Source organism: Astatotilapia calliptera, chromosome 8 (assembly GCF_964374335.1).
Source record: "Astatotilapia calliptera chromosome 8, fAstCal68.1, whole genome shotgun sequence".
In the NCBI taxonomy this organism is placed as follows: Eukaryota; Metazoa; Chordata; class Actinopteri; order Cichliformes; family Cichlidae; genus Astatotilapia; species Astatotilapia calliptera.
The window spans coordinates 23652607-23670982 of NC_137429.1; the positions used below are offsets into that span (position 1 = coordinate 23652607).

At 41.4% G+C, this 18376-nt stretch overlaps 1 protein-coding gene across 1 annotated transcript in view; it reads right to left on the minus strand.

The window, feature by feature from the left end:
• Positions 1–6236: 6236 nt before the first annotated feature.
• Positions 6237–18376, minus strand: part of pkd1b (polycystic kidney disease 1b) — a 32839-nt gene continuing 20699 nt past the window's right edge. Inside the window, exons 27-41 of the mRNA XM_026177296.2 lie at positions 17676–17819; positions 17265–17586; positions 16978–17089; positions 16737–16894; positions 16077–16279; positions 13477–13674; positions 13241–13395; positions 10673–10873; positions 10064–10238; positions 9768–9950; positions 9590–9694; positions 9368–9502; positions 9086–9288; positions 7426–7537; positions 6237–7325 (exon numbers count right to left, since the gene is read on the minus strand). Coding sequence (XP_026033081.2) covers positions 6447–7325; positions 7426–7537; positions 9086–9288; positions 9368–9502; positions 9590–9694; positions 9768–9950; positions 10064–10238; positions 10673–10873; positions 13241–13395; positions 13477–13674; positions 16077–16279; positions 16737–16894; positions 16978–17089; positions 17265–17586; positions 17676–17819 — 3285 coding nt within the window. The 3' untranslated portion in view covers positions 6237–6446. The remainder of the gene's footprint in view (positions 7326–7425; positions 7538–9085; positions 9289–9367; positions 9503–9589; positions 9695–9767; positions 9951–10063; positions 10239–10672; positions 10874–13240; positions 13396–13476; positions 13675–16076; positions 16280–16736; positions 16895–16977; positions 17090–17264; positions 17587–17675; positions 17820–18376) is intronic.

The following is an 18376-nucleotide window of genomic DNA, read 5'->3' on the forward strand; positions in this document are numbered from 1 at the left end:
CCTTTCTGATTCTGATTCTGATTCTGATTCTGATAAAATGGAGCATGATAAAAGGCCAGTGATAAGTAGCTTTGGTTTTTAGGAGCTTTTATTTTGAATATCTAATCCACTTCCTCCCTCAAAACTTTGAATGACAGTCATATAATGAAGTATTGGCTTGAAGATGTGAGCATGTTTTTTGTGATGAATAATAGCTGTGTTTGAATGGTCCTGATAAACAGAGGGCACACTGACCCTCTTAAACACTCACAGAATCGGCCTTGATGAGTTTTAGCCTGAAAAAGAAAGGGTGGCATAGCCAAAAAGCTATGTTGCTGTGGCAACCACAATCAGTGAGAAGAGGGAGAGGTGCGAAAACCCCTCGTCTGCATGAGAGGGAGACACAAAAAGACACAAACATGGATTTCCCTCTCAAACAAAAGGTTATGAAGAGAAAACTACAAATCATAATGAAATATTCTTTCACGTGGCAGCAACTTCCCGAGTACAAAATACTCTTGATCAGAGGGAAGTTGAAGCAGCACAAACATAGCACAGTTGATTGACACCAGTTTTGTTTGTTTCCGTTAATGTGGGGGGAGCTGGTTGACCTCTGATGACCTCTAGAAACTTTTATTAATATCTTTTAAATGATAGCAGCACAAACAACGATTTTTACAGCACAAACGTGTGACACCACTTTTGTTGGATTTGAAGGTGGGGCCAACTTGACTCTGAGTCGCAGTGTAAAGACAGCCAGTGCTTCTGATTTTCAGCTGAAATTTGTGGGCTACGTTCTGTAAGAGTGTGGAGAATGGAGGAGGTTACGTTTTGGTGACATTCATGAGAGAACTATAAATCCTAATTCACACCATGGAGACCTGCTCCAAAAAGCTGACGTAGATGTTGCTGGTTCTAAGAAATAAGCACTTCAAGTTTCAGAACATGTTTACCGCCTTCTTGTTTCAGTATAGAAAAAGAAAAGGCTCTAAAAAGTGCGTCATCTCGCCCTTGGAGTCATCTTGTCCCCTTTTTGGCCCATCACAGACATCGACCTGTTTTCCCTGCGGACATACTGATGGGATTCCTGATCGTGCTTCAGTAAGAAAATTGTTTATGTTCGTGGTGTGATGTGATGTGCATGTAGAAACTGTTTTGATGTGCTTGGGTAAAAAATGATTATTTTGTCGCTTGACGCGGTGCTGATTGCACCAGCCGACTGCGCCACGCAGAGTCTCTGACTTGAGCTTGTTGGTCTGTCATCTGACTCACACAGGGTCTCCTCCACATAGCCTTCATTTACAAACTGCTTTATCAAACCAAACATTACAGCTGACAGCTGGATTTTCCTGTTTCAGTGCCACCAGCCAAACAACAAAGAACCACTTACTGCTTAAGAGACAGAGAATAAAAATGGACAGTATATCATCAGTTTCTTAACATAAAACTCACTGTTGCAGCAAGTGTAAAAAAGTGATCCCCTTAAACTAACTTTTAGTGCTATTGTCGTTATTTTGCCACATCTTTAGCTCTCAGACCGATGTGGATGAAAACAGAGGTTCTCATATTTTTCTGGAATTCCCCTCTTCAGAGTTTATTAACAATTAAAAACTATCCAAACTGGATTTTACTCTTAATAGATTTTATATATGTAAGTCTCCAAAGCATTAAAATACTTTAATGTCACTTAATATTTTTCACTTTATTATCGGCAGCCTCCCTAGGATAACCACATTAATACATCCCAAATGAGGGACATGGAGTGTGTTTGTGAGTTTGTAATGCTCAGAGGTGGTCCCAGTTTGTTTTCTTGGCTGATGTAAAAATAAATGCACAAATAAATAAAGGCCATATACACAAAGAGAGTGATGAAAGAGCTGAATTCAGTTTTTAAATACATACAATAAGCATAAATGCAAGCAGACGTTTGTTCAGCATTGTTCCTGCACATGTGTAAGAGCAGTGCATCCTCCAGGGCGGCTGTAGCTCAGTAGGTAGGGAGTGGGCCATCTACCAATCAGATCAGTGATCACTAACTTAATGCTAAAGTATCCCTGGGCACTAAACTGATCCCTGAATCGTTTCACGTGTTTCCCCTGGAGTCAGAGTGTGTGAGTATTAGGTTAAACGTGCTTAGGCGTAGAAAAAAAATCACTTGTATGAATGTTTGTGAATGAGCCTTGCAGTAAAGAAAGCACTTTAAGTTCTAGAATTTAGTATAAAAGTACTACATAAATACCAGTAAATGTAATCCCCTTTTCACTGTAATTACAGATGCAAGCCTGACTTTGGTTTTCAGTATGAAATCATCCAAGATGAACGCCTTCCTAGCTTTTAGTGAAAGCCAATACTAGAGTCAATCCTAGAATACAAGAGTATAAAGTGGTACAACTAATTCATCTTCACTGGCTCAACGCTTCCATATCCCCACCATAGGCTGAGTGTACTCAGGTTAAACTGTCTTGTGAAAAGGGGTTTGGAACATGAAATCCCTTTCAGGTGAGATAAAATAAGTCACGCAGATGAAAAAAAAGAACATACAAACAAAAATCCCAACAAATGTCTTCTACTTTCAACCGCTCGCTTTAGGGTCACCGTCTGCCCCCATCTCATCCATATATCCATTATAATTTGTCTGCATCTCAGCTTTGCCTCTAACTTTGTCTCCAAACTGCTTAACCTGAGCTGTTATATGTTATATATATATTTCTGTGTGTGTGTTTGTGTATAAAGTTATGTTCTCTTTGATAAATTCCTACGCTTGCAAATCTTTGATGTTGTAAAAGAGGGAATTTTCTCATTCTTGACAAAGTGAACAGATAATAAATGACATCTGTAATCAGTACATCAAGATCGTTCTCTGTTATTCTCTTAAGCCATCAGGTTTGATGAATAGTTTGGCCTACAGGGAACAAAGTTTGCTGACTTTATGACTCAGCTGAACTCGTACTACGCAAATGCCGTGTTTTAGAATGTGTGGTTTGGGGTATTAGCATCCTTGGGTGGTGGATCCAAGTTTTTGAGTGAACTGATGTTGTTTTTAGAAAGTCAAACTGGCTTCAGGATCACCCCTATGTATCTGCTATATTCTACTTCTCTTAAGCCATCTGGTTTCACGAGCAGTCTAGCATACAGTGAACAATGTTTGTTGACTGTTCAGCTACATAGGTGTCGTGTTTTTAACTTCTAGTTTTGTCACTGACGCATGTGGGAAAAGTAATTGTTGTTTCATAGCTTCAGTTGTGTTGCTCAATGTTGATCATTCTGTTGTAGGCTTCAGTGGTGCTGTACATAGAAACATTTCCAAACAAATGTATTTTTTGGCACATTGCTATTTGTACATATTTTAATGATTAAGTGGAGTCACATCCTTAATCCTGACAGTACACAAATATTGTTCTCTGTTATACTCTTAAGCCATCAGGTTTGACGAGTCTAACGTATACGGTGAACAAAGTTTGTTGATTTTATGACTCAGCTGAAATTATGCTTTGTAAATGTCTTTTTTTTAGCATTTATAGTTTCCCCATTGACACATGTGACCAAAGTATTTGCTGCGTCACAGCTTCAGCTGTGTTGTTCTGTGCTGTTCATTGTGTTGTAGGCTACAGATTAATGGTAACACAAACATGTACAGGTTCTTGAAGGACAGGGTGATTTCAGAGTAATTATATAGCTTTGGTAAAACCCACTACAGTCTGGTCTCTTTTAAAGATGGAATAATATTGTCTGATGACATCATCAGGTTCTCCAGGCTGTGACCTCCAACACTGAAGCCAGTGAGGCAGTCATGGTACTGAGACTAGGAGGGAGATGTAGCAGAAGAACTCCAGCTTTAAGGAACATGAGAAGTTAAAAAATACACATTTAATTAGGAAAGAAACATGGAAGAGTGAATATCCCACATGCTTGGACAGCATTCCACAGTAATGAATGCACAAACTAGTTTTTTAGCCTTACTTTGAGACAGGGTGTTTCTAACCTTAGCGATACTACACAAATGCAAGAAAGCATTTAAACGCGTTTGTTTAATATTCCCAGGGCGGCACGGTGGTTAGCCCTGTTGCCGCACAGCAAGAAGGTCCTGAGTTCAATTCCACCATCAGGCCGGGGTCTTTCTGTGTGGAGTTTGCATGTTCTCCCCGTGTTTGCGTGGGTTCTCTCCGGGTACTCCGGCTTCCTCCCACCGTCCAAAGACATGCAGCTTGTGGGGATAGGTTAATTGGATAATCCAAATTGCCACTAGGTGTGAATGTGAGTGTGAATGGTTGTCTGTCCCTATGTGTTAGCCCTGCGACCGAGTGGCGACCTGTCCAGGGTGTACCCCGCCTTTCGCCCTATGACAGCTGGGATAGGCTCCCGCGACCCTGAAAAGGATAAGCGGAAGCGAATGGATGGATGTTTAATATTCACCGAGGAAACGAGCCTGATTGAAATGGCTGTGAGATTCCTCACAGTGTGACTGGAGGCCAAGATAATGTCTTCCAGAGTAACTATCTGGCTTGATAACCTGTTTTTATGTCAAATTACAATAGGTTTTATCTCAGTTTTATCTGAAGTTAGAAGCAGAAAATTAGAGGGGTTTTTTTGCAGTCTAACAAATTGGTGTGTGCCATCTTTTTTTATTGGTAGATAAAGCAGATAAAGCATATGATGTTTGCTCTCATAGAAAACATCATGTTTGCACTGTAGTACTCTTTCTTGGCATGAAGCCATACTGCATCTCACTAATTTTCATCTAACTTCTTAACCAAGCATAAACAAGTCTTTCAGATAGCCTCATAGCATGGCATGCACTGGGTTCACCAATAGGACAGTTTAATCAAAAGATGAAGACTACTGTAACAAATGTGAAGGTGGGACAAAATGAAAACTAGAACAGCAGACCTGACTGTGAACAGGGTCAAAGGGCCCATTATTAAATCTTCAAATTGAGTAAAAAACCTTTGTCAATAGGGAAACTATGAATGCTAAAACACAAGATATATAATTAGCACAAATTTAGCTGAGTCATAAGTCAACAAACATTGTTCACCGTGGGCTAGAAAACTGGTCAAACCAGATGACTTGAGAGAGTATCCTGTACACAAATAAGTAAGGCTGTGATTTATAACTAATGACTTCATTTGTAAAAGAATAAGACAGTTCCTCTTTTATTCCTCACACACACAGGTGACTGTTGCTTATGTGCTGGGACAAAGTAGTTGCTGTTTCATAACTTTAGTTGTGTTACTCGGTGTTGTTCATTTGTCTTAGGCTACAGGTTTATTGTACGATATGCAGATTGGAGGAGAGATACAGTGGAGCTCTATGAACACTGTAATAGGTCAGTGAGGTTAACAATAAGTTATTCTGTTATATGTAAGTTTTTTATAAAGGGGTTGTTAAACTGTAGGCTTATTTGTATTATATTTGCATTTATATTAACAACGAAACTTTAGCAGAATATAAATGATGTTAAATGCCTAATACTCACTATTCACATAATCTTCTTTTAAGATCACCCATCCTCCATTTCTGTTCATATCTACACCATGGTAGAAGTCAGCTCTCTCTCTCTTTTAGACTTAAAGTCCCTACTCTTACATAAAAACTCCTGCCTTTCCTTCTCTCTGGCTCCCTCCTAACATGCCCCCCTTTCTTCTTCCTTTGTCTTCTGCCAGCAGTAGCACAGTTTCCACCAGCACACTCTTGGCCAACAGTACCGGAGGCGGTCATTGTTAACCTGGCCCCTATTAATCTGGTATGGAAATTTTATTCTTTATGAACCAGAATTTGAAAGTTTGTTTTGACTAAGATTTTATGCCAGATGCTCTTCCTAATGGAACTATCCCCATTTATCCAGCATTGGTTCCACTGACTGGGTTTGTCACTCCAGCACTTACATGTCAGAATGTGTTGTTCCTTAAATTATCTCTATTCCTTCGGTTAGGTAACAATATAACATGTGTATGTAAAATAGTCCTAGGCTATGTTAACACTTAAAGCAAACACACAGAAGTACACACATAATGTTATGAGGGAACACTTTCTCTGTTCAAAGATGTGGAGCATAAAGTCCAATTAAACTGTAACATTCTGTTAATTAGGGATGTTTTCTAGTTTCCTGCTCTTTGCTATTTGGAATTTTTTTTATGTATAAGCTGACCTGCTGCTGCTCCTGCTTCTTGCCAAACAATTTCTTGGTTTATAATTTAATATTGCTATCTGAGGGACTTTTGCTTGTTCCTGGAGTGGATTTCAAACATATTGCAATGTCTGAATCAAATGGTCATGCCTTTATTCATCTGCAGAGCAGAATATCTACAGCACAGTGTCTTTACCACTTAGAGTTATAGAATGTTGTAAAGTACAGTAAAATGTTCATAAAATGGACAGCAGCAAAAACGTGTGTCTTCATTTTGGTCATTTTTTTCAAATGATTCTGTTTTCCAGACACAGACATTTTTCTTCCATTGTGATGTTTCTCACTCAGTCTCTGGTCCTTCAGAGATCCAAGCTTTCCTCTTTACTGGAATCCCATCCCCGATAGATCTTCTTAAGCCTTCTTCACTTTTGGGTCTGGGATTAAAAGCAGAATTTTCTTCTCCGTTTCCACATGGAGAAACTTCCAACAATTGGAATGTCCTCTGAGCAGCATCAGCTGAATGAGAGCTCCCAGAATGCCACGCTCTTCTTCTGGGGAACTTTTCAAACTGAGAAGCTTTTGAATACAATACACTGATTCCAGGTGTAGGGTCGGCAACTTCGCAAGAGTGCACAACACTAGCTGGCTGAGGTTGAACTGCTACTGACTCAAACTCGGAATAGGAGATATATGTATTGGGAAACATGTACACTGAAGGGACAGAGGACTGGAGTGTAGATGGCAGGGAGACTGGTAGCTTGGGATGATGGAGACTGGTCTTCCTGTGAGTAACTTCTTCTGTTATCCTTCCTTCATCTGCGCCTGTTGGTATTCCTAACTCTCCAAAGATTCTTTCACTTTTCTTCTCATAATTCATCCATGTCTTCCTTCTCCTGGTCTGAACCTCATCCAGTTTAATTTCTAGGTTGTAAATGTCCTCACTTATCTGGTTGACCCGATCAAAACGAGATAACAGAGCAGTAACACGGGGCAGCAGACTGTCTAGGTAATGCTGGACTTCAAAACCAAGCTCAGACGCTGACGAGTCCTTAGACCCATTGGAGAGAGCCGAGGATAGAGGACGTGGGGACGAGAATGCGGAGGGCGAAGAAGGGGAGCGGGAATAAGAAACGGTTGAAGACAAGGTGGAGAGACAAGATTCCTGTGAAAACCTGGAAGGAGGGATGCCCATGCCTTTGAACTTCACCCTGTGTCTGAACTAGAAAGGGGAACAAATGTGCAGAATCAGTAACAACAGCTACAATTTTTAGTTACTCAGCCTTCCTGATGGAATGCTTCACATTTAGCAGTCTATTCACCTGTTTAGCCTTAGTGAGTCCCATCCATAGCTTGAGCCTTTTGATGAAGAACTCCACCATTTGATAGTCCTGAGGTTTAATGGTTGGATGAAACAACTCAGCCTGCTCTGCCCTTTAGAAGACGAAAGAAGATGGTTTATTAAAACTTAAGATCCCTCTGTGGCTCTATCTTCAGTAAATTTCAGCAAAACATTCAAAACAACATGCCATTTAACAAAACTTCCTATGATACAATGTGGCACTCAACATTTTGTCAACCACTTATATTTTTGTGGAAATACAGAAATTCTTACTGAAAAAATTACTCTATTATCACAAAAGTAATAGAAATTCAAAGATCACTTCAACAGTAAGGTGTGTAATACTGTGCAGGGTTACAAAGTGCAACTTCTTTGCAATGAAAGAGGTTTTATTTTTGCCATCGCCAAAGAACTTTATCCATTTGTGAAACACGGGGTTGGTACCATCACGGTTTGGTAGCGCTTTTGCTGAGTTTAGGCCAAGATAACATAACATCATATACAAAGCCATGAATTATGAGGTCTGCCAAGAATTTTCAAACAAAGATATCAGGACATCTATAACGTAATCGAAAAAGAAAGTTTGGCTTGCTATCAGCACTCAAAAGCCTGCATCTCTGATCTCATGGGTATTGCTGACTTTGGGATGTTTAAAAGATTTACAGATCATCTTCCTTTTTTTTTTTTCCCATTTACATTATGTTAAGGTTCAAAATATTGGGGATGGAGACAAGAGAAAAAAACCACAATAACAACACTGGTCCGGCCGGGTTAAGTCAAACGATGATTTTAATGAACACACGCGTGGGAGATGGACACTGATGCAGACAGCCTCAGATCTCAAAATGGTGGAGCATTGCTCAAACTCTTATAGCCTCTGGTGTCTCCACCTTATCATAAAAAGCCTAAACATTCACATGCTTTCTCTCACACAGCGCCTAAGCTACGACCTTGGCTCCCTGTTTATCTGCTCCTGCTGAGATTGGGCAGAAAACCTCTCCAGTATACTCTGTTCTCTTCTAATCAGACAAATAAGGCGATGACTTTCTGCAAACAGTATTTCTTATAACTCAGCAGTATAATGCATCATAAACAATATCATTCATCCACAATAAATCAGCAGTCTAACGTAATGCAAATCAGTTTAACTAATGCAATAGTTATCAGCTTCTTCTAATTCAGGAGAATAATGCAAACTAAAACTACATAATAATTCACAATCTTTAATTAGGGGTATAACATGGCATAAAATAATATTATAATCTAACAATTACAATCAAATGAGCTGAACATAACCCGTAATACAAAATATTACTAGAACACAAAACTCAAAATGCTGGGTCAAAAGGACCCAGAACCGTGACATTATCTTTCTATCTTAAGATGGAATTTCTAGGTAACCAGACACCTAGAAGACTTTCACAGCTACAAATTGCCAAACATCAGATGTCAGTATGGCAAGATTATAAACTTGTTTAAGGCCTATAAGGGCTTAAAGGGCTATTTCTGTCTTTAAAACACAGTTTCTCAAGGGCTAACAACTTCGACAGTCTACAAAACTCTGTTGTCTTTGAAAAAAGAACAAAACCTAACTTTGGTTAAAGCAAACATAGCATCTAAAGAAAGGTAATGTTGTGTACCTGTAAGTATGGATAAGAACAGCTCCACAGAGTCTAGCCAAAACCCAAACACCTCCTCCCATGAGAAGCAGCCCATAGAGAGGGCCCAGGATGGGGTGGACCTGGCAGATTTTTTGCAGGACGATCCGACCATGAAGAAAGGACAAGACTGAGACACTGGTGTCTTGTACTGACAGGAAACCTTCTACTGATTGTGAAAAAAGCTGAAACAAACCATATCAAATATCTTTCATCTCGCCTTTTTAAATATCTTTGCTTAAGCTGATGTTTTTCTGCTCATACCACATTCCCAAGGTGAGTGCAGAGCAGCATCAGCAGCAGTAGTAGGACAGCCAGAGCCAGCAGCTCCCTCCAGGCTCTGTGCAACACTCTGCCTATCGCAGCCCACCTCTGCACAAACCGTAAGGTTCCCAGCAGCTGGAAATGGGAATGAGTTGGGTTTTTTTGTTTTTCTTTTTAAATCAAAGTGAAATATCTGTGGACATGTGTTAGACAATACTTCACCTTTAAAACAAGCAGAGTGAGCAGGGTGGCTGCACACTGAGAGGACCTTTGTGACAGAAGGGCAGCACTGTGGAAGTTGATGAAGTTGTCTGGTTGGGACCGCAGCTAAATAGCACATAAAGGTTGTTGAATACTAATTTTGTTTTGCTTGGAGGATTTTTAAAATGTTATTCTTTACCTGGGAAACACATGACGACGCACAAGACAGGAAGCGGAGCTGCAGGATAGCTGTTGTCAGCAACAAGAAGGCAAGGAGCAGCTGGAACCAGTGATGGCATTGATGCAGATACTGGGTGCGCTCAGTGGCCACAGACCACAGCTCCCCAAGTACAGTCAGGAGAGCAGAGATGAGCAGAAGAATCTGCGGTATAAAGTCATTGGATTGGGTGAAGAAGTACTTTCTATTAACTATTAAGCTCTAAATACCAGATTATGGTGAAAGATTTTCATTTGAAAGACTGCAGGATTTGTTACCGGAAGTGCCGTCTGCAGGTCCAGTCCTGACACGGATAAAGGGATGAGGAGTGGATGGATAGAGAGACAGGATGTGATGGCTTGTGTCCGAGTCTGCTCAAGTTTTACGTACACGCACAGAAATAAAGCAGACTCTCTGTGGTACTGAGTGAACTCTATAGAAAGAGCTTCAAACCTGGAGCGAAGGAAAAGAAATCATCAAATAAAAACTCACCTTTTTATTTTTGTCCTTTTTTTGTCGACTGAATATGTAAATGAATGCAATTCGATAAGCGTGACCCATGCGTAAATAAAAGCTTTGAGTTCATCATTACGATGGAGGGTAAATGTTATGCAAGAATCTGTGGGCCATAAACAAACAGATAAATAACGACATTAGAAGATGATTGGACACCACAGACAAAATGTGCACCACAGTTTTTGGTCGTTTGCGTGTTAATGCTCCATTTGATTTCAGAAGAAAAACAACGTTCCATTGTTTTGCTTTTTGGCAACTTCTAATGGGCTCACACGCCTCATTATTTGCAAAAGAGTCAATTCAACAGTATTGATGAACACACTCAGCATGTCTGAGAGAAGCACTCATGTTGCTCTGACAATTCCACTTACTGTTTCCTGCTTCTTCCTGCCGTGTGAAGGGCAGTGAGGAGCTCGGGTATCGTTCCACTGTTGTTTGACTGAAGGTGAACCGCCTGGCTACCGAGCGCATGTGTGTACTGCAGCTGCGTTAAGCCCACGAGTCGCAGTGAGGGGTTTTGGTGGAGATGTGGCACCAAGGTGTGATTGATCCACAGCTCTGTGTCAAACCAGCTGCAAGAAGAAAGAGTAGAATAAGCTGAACAGTTGCACTCCGGAGGCAACACAAACACTGTTTCATGCAGTCCACCAAACGTGTATTGACACATAAATGAAAGTAGTCCCCAGCAAAATTACCAGGCAGTAAATTTAAGGTGAGCAATTATGGACTTACATAATATATTGGGTACGGTGTCCTTGTATTGTGCTGCTGTCCTTTGTTTCTATATATAGGCGTATGTAGGTGTGCATGTGTAAGGGTGCGGCTGTGTCGGGCATCTTTAGGCATGGTGGGTGTGGCCCTGCCAACTGGATCATCACACACACCTGGAGCTGACCTAACGTCGTCGGGGAGCTACATAGCAGTGTGGCTGAGAGCTCCACAACGCAGGATTGTTATGCGTGACTAGCTGTTAGTTTCCCAGCAAGCCAGTAAGTGCTAGTCTGCCGCGATTCTAGAGTTTTCTGAAGGCTGCCTTTGTGTGCGTTTACCAGGAGGATTTGCGGGAATGAGGAAGCAGCCGGTGGATGGTACACAGGGAGCAGAGACACGAAAGGGAGACACGGAACGGGAGTCGGGAACACACAGGGATTTATTGGTTGTCTTTATTTTCTGCACTGTAAATAAAAACGCTCTGTCATCATCACCAGAGTCCTGCATTTGGGTCCTCCTTTCTCTCATCCCCACGGGCTGCCAGCGCAGCCGTGACACTAATAGAATAGAATAGAAAAGCCCTTTATTGTCATTGTGCAACGGGCGACCGTGGCTCAGGGGGTTGGGAAGCGTATCTGTAACCGGAAGGTCGCCGGTTCGATCCCGGGGCTCTCTGTCCTGGTCGTTGTGTCCTTGGGCAAGACACTTTGCCCTACTTGCCTACTGGTGTTGGCCAGAGGGGCCGATGGCGCGATATGGCAGCCTCGCTTCTGTCAGTCTGCCCCAGGGCAGCTGTGGCTACAACCGTAGCTTGCCTCCACCAGTGTGTGAATGTGAGAGTGAATGAATAGTGGCATTGTAAAGCGCTTTGGGTGCCTTGAAAAGCGCTATATAAATCCAATCCATTATTATTATTATTGCACGTACATCAAAATTGTGACTAAAACTAAAGGAAGACTTGAAAAATCATTTTAGATAACTGGAAAAAACCTGGAATTTTAAAAAAAAATTAAATGAACTGTTAAATATTATTTTGTATATGATCCTTTTTTTCCTTTGTTCTTTTTAAATGTACTTAAAATAAGTAAAAACAGCTGCACAATGCAGACTTTTATGATTGGCCTTTTTAAAACCATTTTAATACCTAATACTTTTAATTTGTGTATTCTGTATATAAAACAATAAACAAAACTATTTTAAAACAGTTTTTGATCATAAATTTAATTTCTTTTACAAATAAAACATATTCAGGAAAATCGTTCATTGTACTCCAATTGTTATTTTTTTAAATGGTTGTAACAAGGACTTGGAATTAAGTGCTTAATTTTGGTTGTTTTTTTTTATAGTAATACTATGCCATTTAAAATCTTGTCTTTTTTAAAATATGTCACTATTGAAAAAAAATAATTGCATTAAAAAAAATTCAGATTTGGCGACAATTTACACACATAAAAAACCAAAATCATTTAATTTCATTACGAGTGATTTCCCCAGCAATCACTGTTGAAACGACGTTGTTCTGTTTCCACTGAAAAATGAAAAAGCTGCTCCACGGTTAGGATAGCTAAAGAAAACACAAATGCACATACTTGTTGTTTGCTATGTCATGTATAGATACCAAGAAAAAATGTAATTACTTATTTGGGGGGACCCAGAAGGTCAAAGTTCACAACAATCAGCTCTTATCATGTCTGATATAAACAGCATAAATCTGACACAGTTCTTTCAGCGAGTTGGGACCAGAATTGCAAACACGTTACTCTAGTGCAAACTTGCATAAAAAAGTGCAGTTACAAAAGTGCATATAAATGGTGGAAACACAGAGATTTCTTAAGCCACAAATAACAGGAAATTTAAATCAAGCGTGCAAACAGATTTTCTAATGTGTGAAATGCACAATTTACTGCTGATTGTGCCAATAATTGACGCTGAAAAAGAAACGTCTTTTGTTTCGCTTGTTATTCAAATGAACTGTTTAGAAAAACAGCACCAATTTTGTATTTCACCTGTAAAACTGACCACATTTATTAGCGCTATTTGGGGATTGCCCTCACATGCTATTTTGCCCTCTTAAGTAAATCTGCCCCTCTGTCGATTAGCTCAGCAATCATTAAACATCTAAATGTTTTCTGACCTTTTGAATTTAAAGAACTCGAGATTTGTCCCCACATTTTACACTGTGTGGCGACAGTGTGCTGTGTTTGTGTGGCGTTTGGTGTCACCCTTACTCTTTGAGTGAGGTGAGGTTGGGAAACCCCAAGGGTGACGCGTGAAGACGTTGTTTGATGGTGGCGTGCAGAAGCCTGGCCTGTCCCTGCTCAGTTGCATCCTGGTAGTTCACCATCAGCACCAGCAACAGAAATAACAGCTGCCACACACACTGCTGCAAAAAAAAGAAAAAAAGTGTGACGTCTGGGAAGAAAAATTCCCAGACAGAAATAAATCTTAAATATTTTCTCCTCACCCTCATAATTGACTGCAGTGCTTGGACTTTGCGAGCCTCCTCTTTCGCCTGCAGCAGGCCGTAGCCGCATGGCGGTCGGACCTTCCCGCTCTGCTCTCCAAACGGCCTCACCACAGTGGCCTCCTGAGCCAGCTGCTCCTCCACCTCTGGATCCACAGGTCTCCACAGGACTGTGTAGATCAAGGCCAGCACGCACACCTGAAAAACAGGTGTCAAGAGAGGTTGGATGGAGAGAGATTGAAGTCCTTGCCCCAACTTCCTGTCAGGACATCTGAGAGAGGGTAGAAAGTCTGAATATCCACCCTTATGTGTTAACAATGAGTGTTAATCAGCTCTTTCCAGTTTGCTAACAGTACATCGCCTTTATTCATAATCAAAGAGATAATCAAAGGACAAGTCTGATTAGGGTTGCCAACCGTCCCTTAAAAAACGGAATCGTCCCGTATTTAGAAACAAAAGTACACGTCCCGTATTGAGCTAATAAGGGACGCACTTTGTCCCGTAATACAGTGAGAATCAAAAGTAGTCTATAACTTTTAATGGAATTAACGCTTTGTTTGAAAACATAATTCCCAGCCCCTCTCCTGCTTTGTGACCGATGAGCTGACAGCACACTTATGACAATTCGAGTATGACAAGTCAGATTACCGCTCATCTCATTGGTCGAGGAAAGGTCGCTTACGGAGAAAATACCGGAAGACAACAGATGACCACAACAAGAAGCATGGCCAACAGGGAAACAAACGCCGACACTGCGGTGCAAGTCTCGGACGACAGTACACCTAAAGCTGGGCAGACACTGTGCGATTTTCAAACTGCACGATTGACTCACAGGGGTTAGAAGTTTGTAGGTCACGATGCAGGTCTCACACTATACCGCCCGATGCTCTGATGAGACCTGAGTGCTCACACTGTGCCTCCATAACATGAAGGTTATAACAGAAAATCTGTCGCTCGCTCTCCCTCTCTGTCTTTCACTCACACAGACACACCACCATCAACTTTGCTAAATTGCTAATGAAAAACATTGATCAGGCAGCTGTGATTGAGCAACAGTGTAAATCCAACTATTTTCACGATTGTTGTGGTCGTGATAATTTTGTGATGCCACATCGAAAAGGCTCGGATGAGCTTTCCAAAGTTCTACAAGTGGTGCCTCCATCGCTTGTGTCCAGATCACACGCTGCACAGCCGTGCTGCTCCATCTTTTTCACCGACGTTTACGTGTGAGCAGTGTGAGCGGCTGCGGTGACACCCTCACGAGCGATTGATATCGGGAGCTGGTCGTGAGGTGTTAATCGCTTCTCGTTACCCCACGTATACTACACAACCCACGATGAAGGCCAAAATCAGGCCGATCACCAAATCGGTTGCACGACTCAAAAATCGCCTCAAAATGGGCCAAAAATCGCACAGTGTGAGCCCAGCATTAGAGCAGCAATGTTTGTTCGCTCAGAGAAAGAAAAAAAAAGGCTGCAAAAGTACTGGGAGGAATGGGAAAAGGAAAACACCTGGCTGGAAAAGTGCACGATAACACCTATAAAGCGCACTGCACTGTGTGCCGGCGCACTTTTTCCATAGGCATGCTTCTAATGGTGGGCACATGAAGAACACGAGGGGCGTGAAAGCTCGGGGAACCCTTAACCAATTTTTTGTCCGCCAGGCCACGGCAGAAGCAGATATGGTATGTAAACACTGGTTTGTTTTTTTTAAACCCTCTGGTTAAGGTTAAGATGGGCATGTGCAGTGAATATCAGCGCTATGTGGCCAGAAGTGTGATAATATAATTTATTTTGTGTAATAAACAACTGCAAGGATAGATGATTACAACAAATAGATCACTAATACATAAAAGTAATACATAGATGAATAATGATGATGAGTTATGATGCGTAATCATGGGAACAAGTGGGTTTACAAACAGGAGCAGCTGATTAGCATTAGAAAAGCTGAAATAATACCTCAACTGAAGCCAATTGTACTAAATGCACTATATGTGCACTGTTACAAGAATGATTTTGTTCTATTGTTTTCTATTAATTTATATAATTTTAAGTTAAGCAGGACAGAGTTCTTTTAAAGAAAGATTTACTTATATTCTCAAAAGTTAAGCATGACAGGCTTCTGTTTAAGAAAGAGACCTGTTTTACTGTGTTAATGTTGTCATTTTGAGCTAAAAATAAATGGCTAAATGATCATTTGTTTCCCATATGGTCATATCACAAAGAATATGCATCTGCTTAAATCAAGTTCAAGTCAAATGGTTAAAAAATAATTTCACACAGCTACCACACTGGGAAGGGTGAAGACAACTGGGTTGCCCGGCCCTGGCCACGAGGTGTCCCTTATTTATTTTTCAGGGAGTTGGCAACCCTAAGTCTGATTAGACTGAAATGACTGTTGGAACGTCTGAACTTTGTGTGAGTGCACATGATCCAGCTTCAGCATTGGTAGATTAGTGTGTGACTGCAGGAGTGCGTGAAAGATAAAAACTGTCTCGTCAACTGAACATTATACAAATGCAAGTCATGCAAGTCAAAGTAGTTATAATCTGCCAAAACCCTGAGAGGTGAACAAACTGGACCACATGCTTGACTCACCTTGAGAGGTTCCAGCAGCAGAGCAGAAGTGAGAAAGGCAGAAAGAGCTGATACCAGCCACATGAGTACTACTGTCCTGGAGAAGCAGCTTCCATAGAGTCCCATCACAGCCAGACACGCTCCAAGCAGCAAAGCGAGCAGAGGATAAATGACACGCAGCGCCCAGCGAGGAAGTAGCCTGCCTGGCTGACTCCGAGCAACACCTGTTCAAATAAAATCTCCAAATGTGAATAAAAAATTCTAGATAGGATGTTTTTTGTCTCATAGTCTAACAAAAAGATTCCAAACCAGGGTTAACTGTAAAGGGACTCATGGAAATAGTGATGACTACCTCAGTTTCTTATATTCAGCTTCTCCCCAGTACAGTGCTTTGTAATAGAGAAGGCCTTAAACTTATATATAGTTAGCTAAAATGATAATTGTGAATTGTATTTGTATATGTAGTATGGGCGACTGATTGCAGATATGGATCTGCCCTATGGACCTGCTCCATTACTGGGCTGTTGCATTAGGAATTAGGTGCCCACACAGATCTGTTTCCCATTCTTAAGCCATCCCAAAACACTTTATTGAAACAGTATCCACTCATTGAAGGAGTACTGGAGTACATTTGACAATACATTTGTGGGTACAATTAACAAGAAAAACCTTTTATGGTACCTATGCGTGTCGTGTAGAAGGAACATGTGGAGTCAGGAGAAGTGCTTGGCAGGAAGGTGCTTGCCATCGAGTCTACGGATGGACACTCATAGAGTCCAGTGCCATACTGGGAGTTATCCTCACTGTGCTCTGACCAGCTGCTGCAGGAGGTGCTCCGCCTAAAAAAAAAAAAAGTTGAAGTGATACAGAATGTTACCTGTCAATAAAGAACATCATAAAAATAAATCTTTATTTTCCTTACATGGTTGAGACTGAGGATGTTGTTCTCGGAGAATCCCGCCCACTGTCTGAGTTGCTGTTTTTAGCATCTGCTGTGTCGTCTGCTGCTTCAATAGACATGAGTAAATCCTCCTCTGGTACCAAACACAAGAATACAGAATCAGATGTTATTCAGAAAACTTGGTGTTCCCAGAACAGATTTGGAATCATTTTAATTTAAAGAAAGTCGGCAAGAAACAGCAAGAAGCAAAGTGCTGGAGACCATTCACGTCAATAGCAGAAATTAATTACGCTTTAACAGTTTCTTACCGGAAAGAGTAAGAAGTGTTGTCAGATTGTGGCTGTGAACTTGGACTTGATTGGAGTTCATATCTGGGGATTTGTGCGGCGTCAAGTGAAGCTGCATCAAGGCCTTTTTCCGCTTTAGCTGACGAGCAGATGAAGCCTTGCAGGGGTCAGGGGCTAAGGTTGGCTTGGAGGGGCTTGAACCCACTGGTAGACTGAGTAGGCTGTCACATGATGGCCATGCTACGATGCCATCTTCTTGATGTGCTTCGTACTTCTTGGGCACCAAACCAGAGGCAGCCCAGAAGTCCAGGATGCTGGAGTCTAAGGCCTTACTCTCCGGCAACTGGAGAAAGATAGAATAACAACTGGAGTTATTCTAAGAAAAAGACAGGAGTAAAATAACAAGTATACTGTGTATGTGCATGTCCTTACGGATGAAGGACTGTCAGTGACTCGGCCAGAGGAATCTGGCAAAGACAGAAAAGTAGGGCAGGAGAACTCCGATTGGCCAAGGAATACGTCCATCTCCACAGAGTGACAAACAGGAGAGGGAGGGACTGACATGTCCACAGTTACCTGAGTCACATGTAAACATACACCTGCAGCGTTAACATTTCTGAGTGTACTCTCACACAAGTGCCCAGATAGCAAGCAGGTCTGGCCCGGATCTGGTATCAAGCCGGCACTGCTGGCGGACTTCTGGCATGATAAGACGTATGTCATCCAGATATGGGCCAGGCCTGGCATAGATGGCACTGTCTATGTGATGGCATGCCATATCTGGCACGATTATGGTTTGGTTCATGTGGCCCAGGTCCATAGAAAACAGCTCTGGCTGGGATCCGGTATCAAGCTGGCACTTCTGACTGACTGGTGTCATGGCAGGATGTATGTCAACCAGATGTGGACCAGGTCTGGCAATGATGGCACTATTTATGTTCCTATTTTCTTATTTTAGTTAGAAGACCCAAATGCCATGTTGCAATACTATACTGGTATGGTAGCCAACGTTTCAAATGCAGGTTTGACAGGTTTGTGAGTTTACACTTTATCCAAAATCTAGTGAGGGTTTACTCATCTTTGCCAGTGGGTGACTGTAGCTCAGGTGGTAGAGCAGGCCACCTATTGATCGG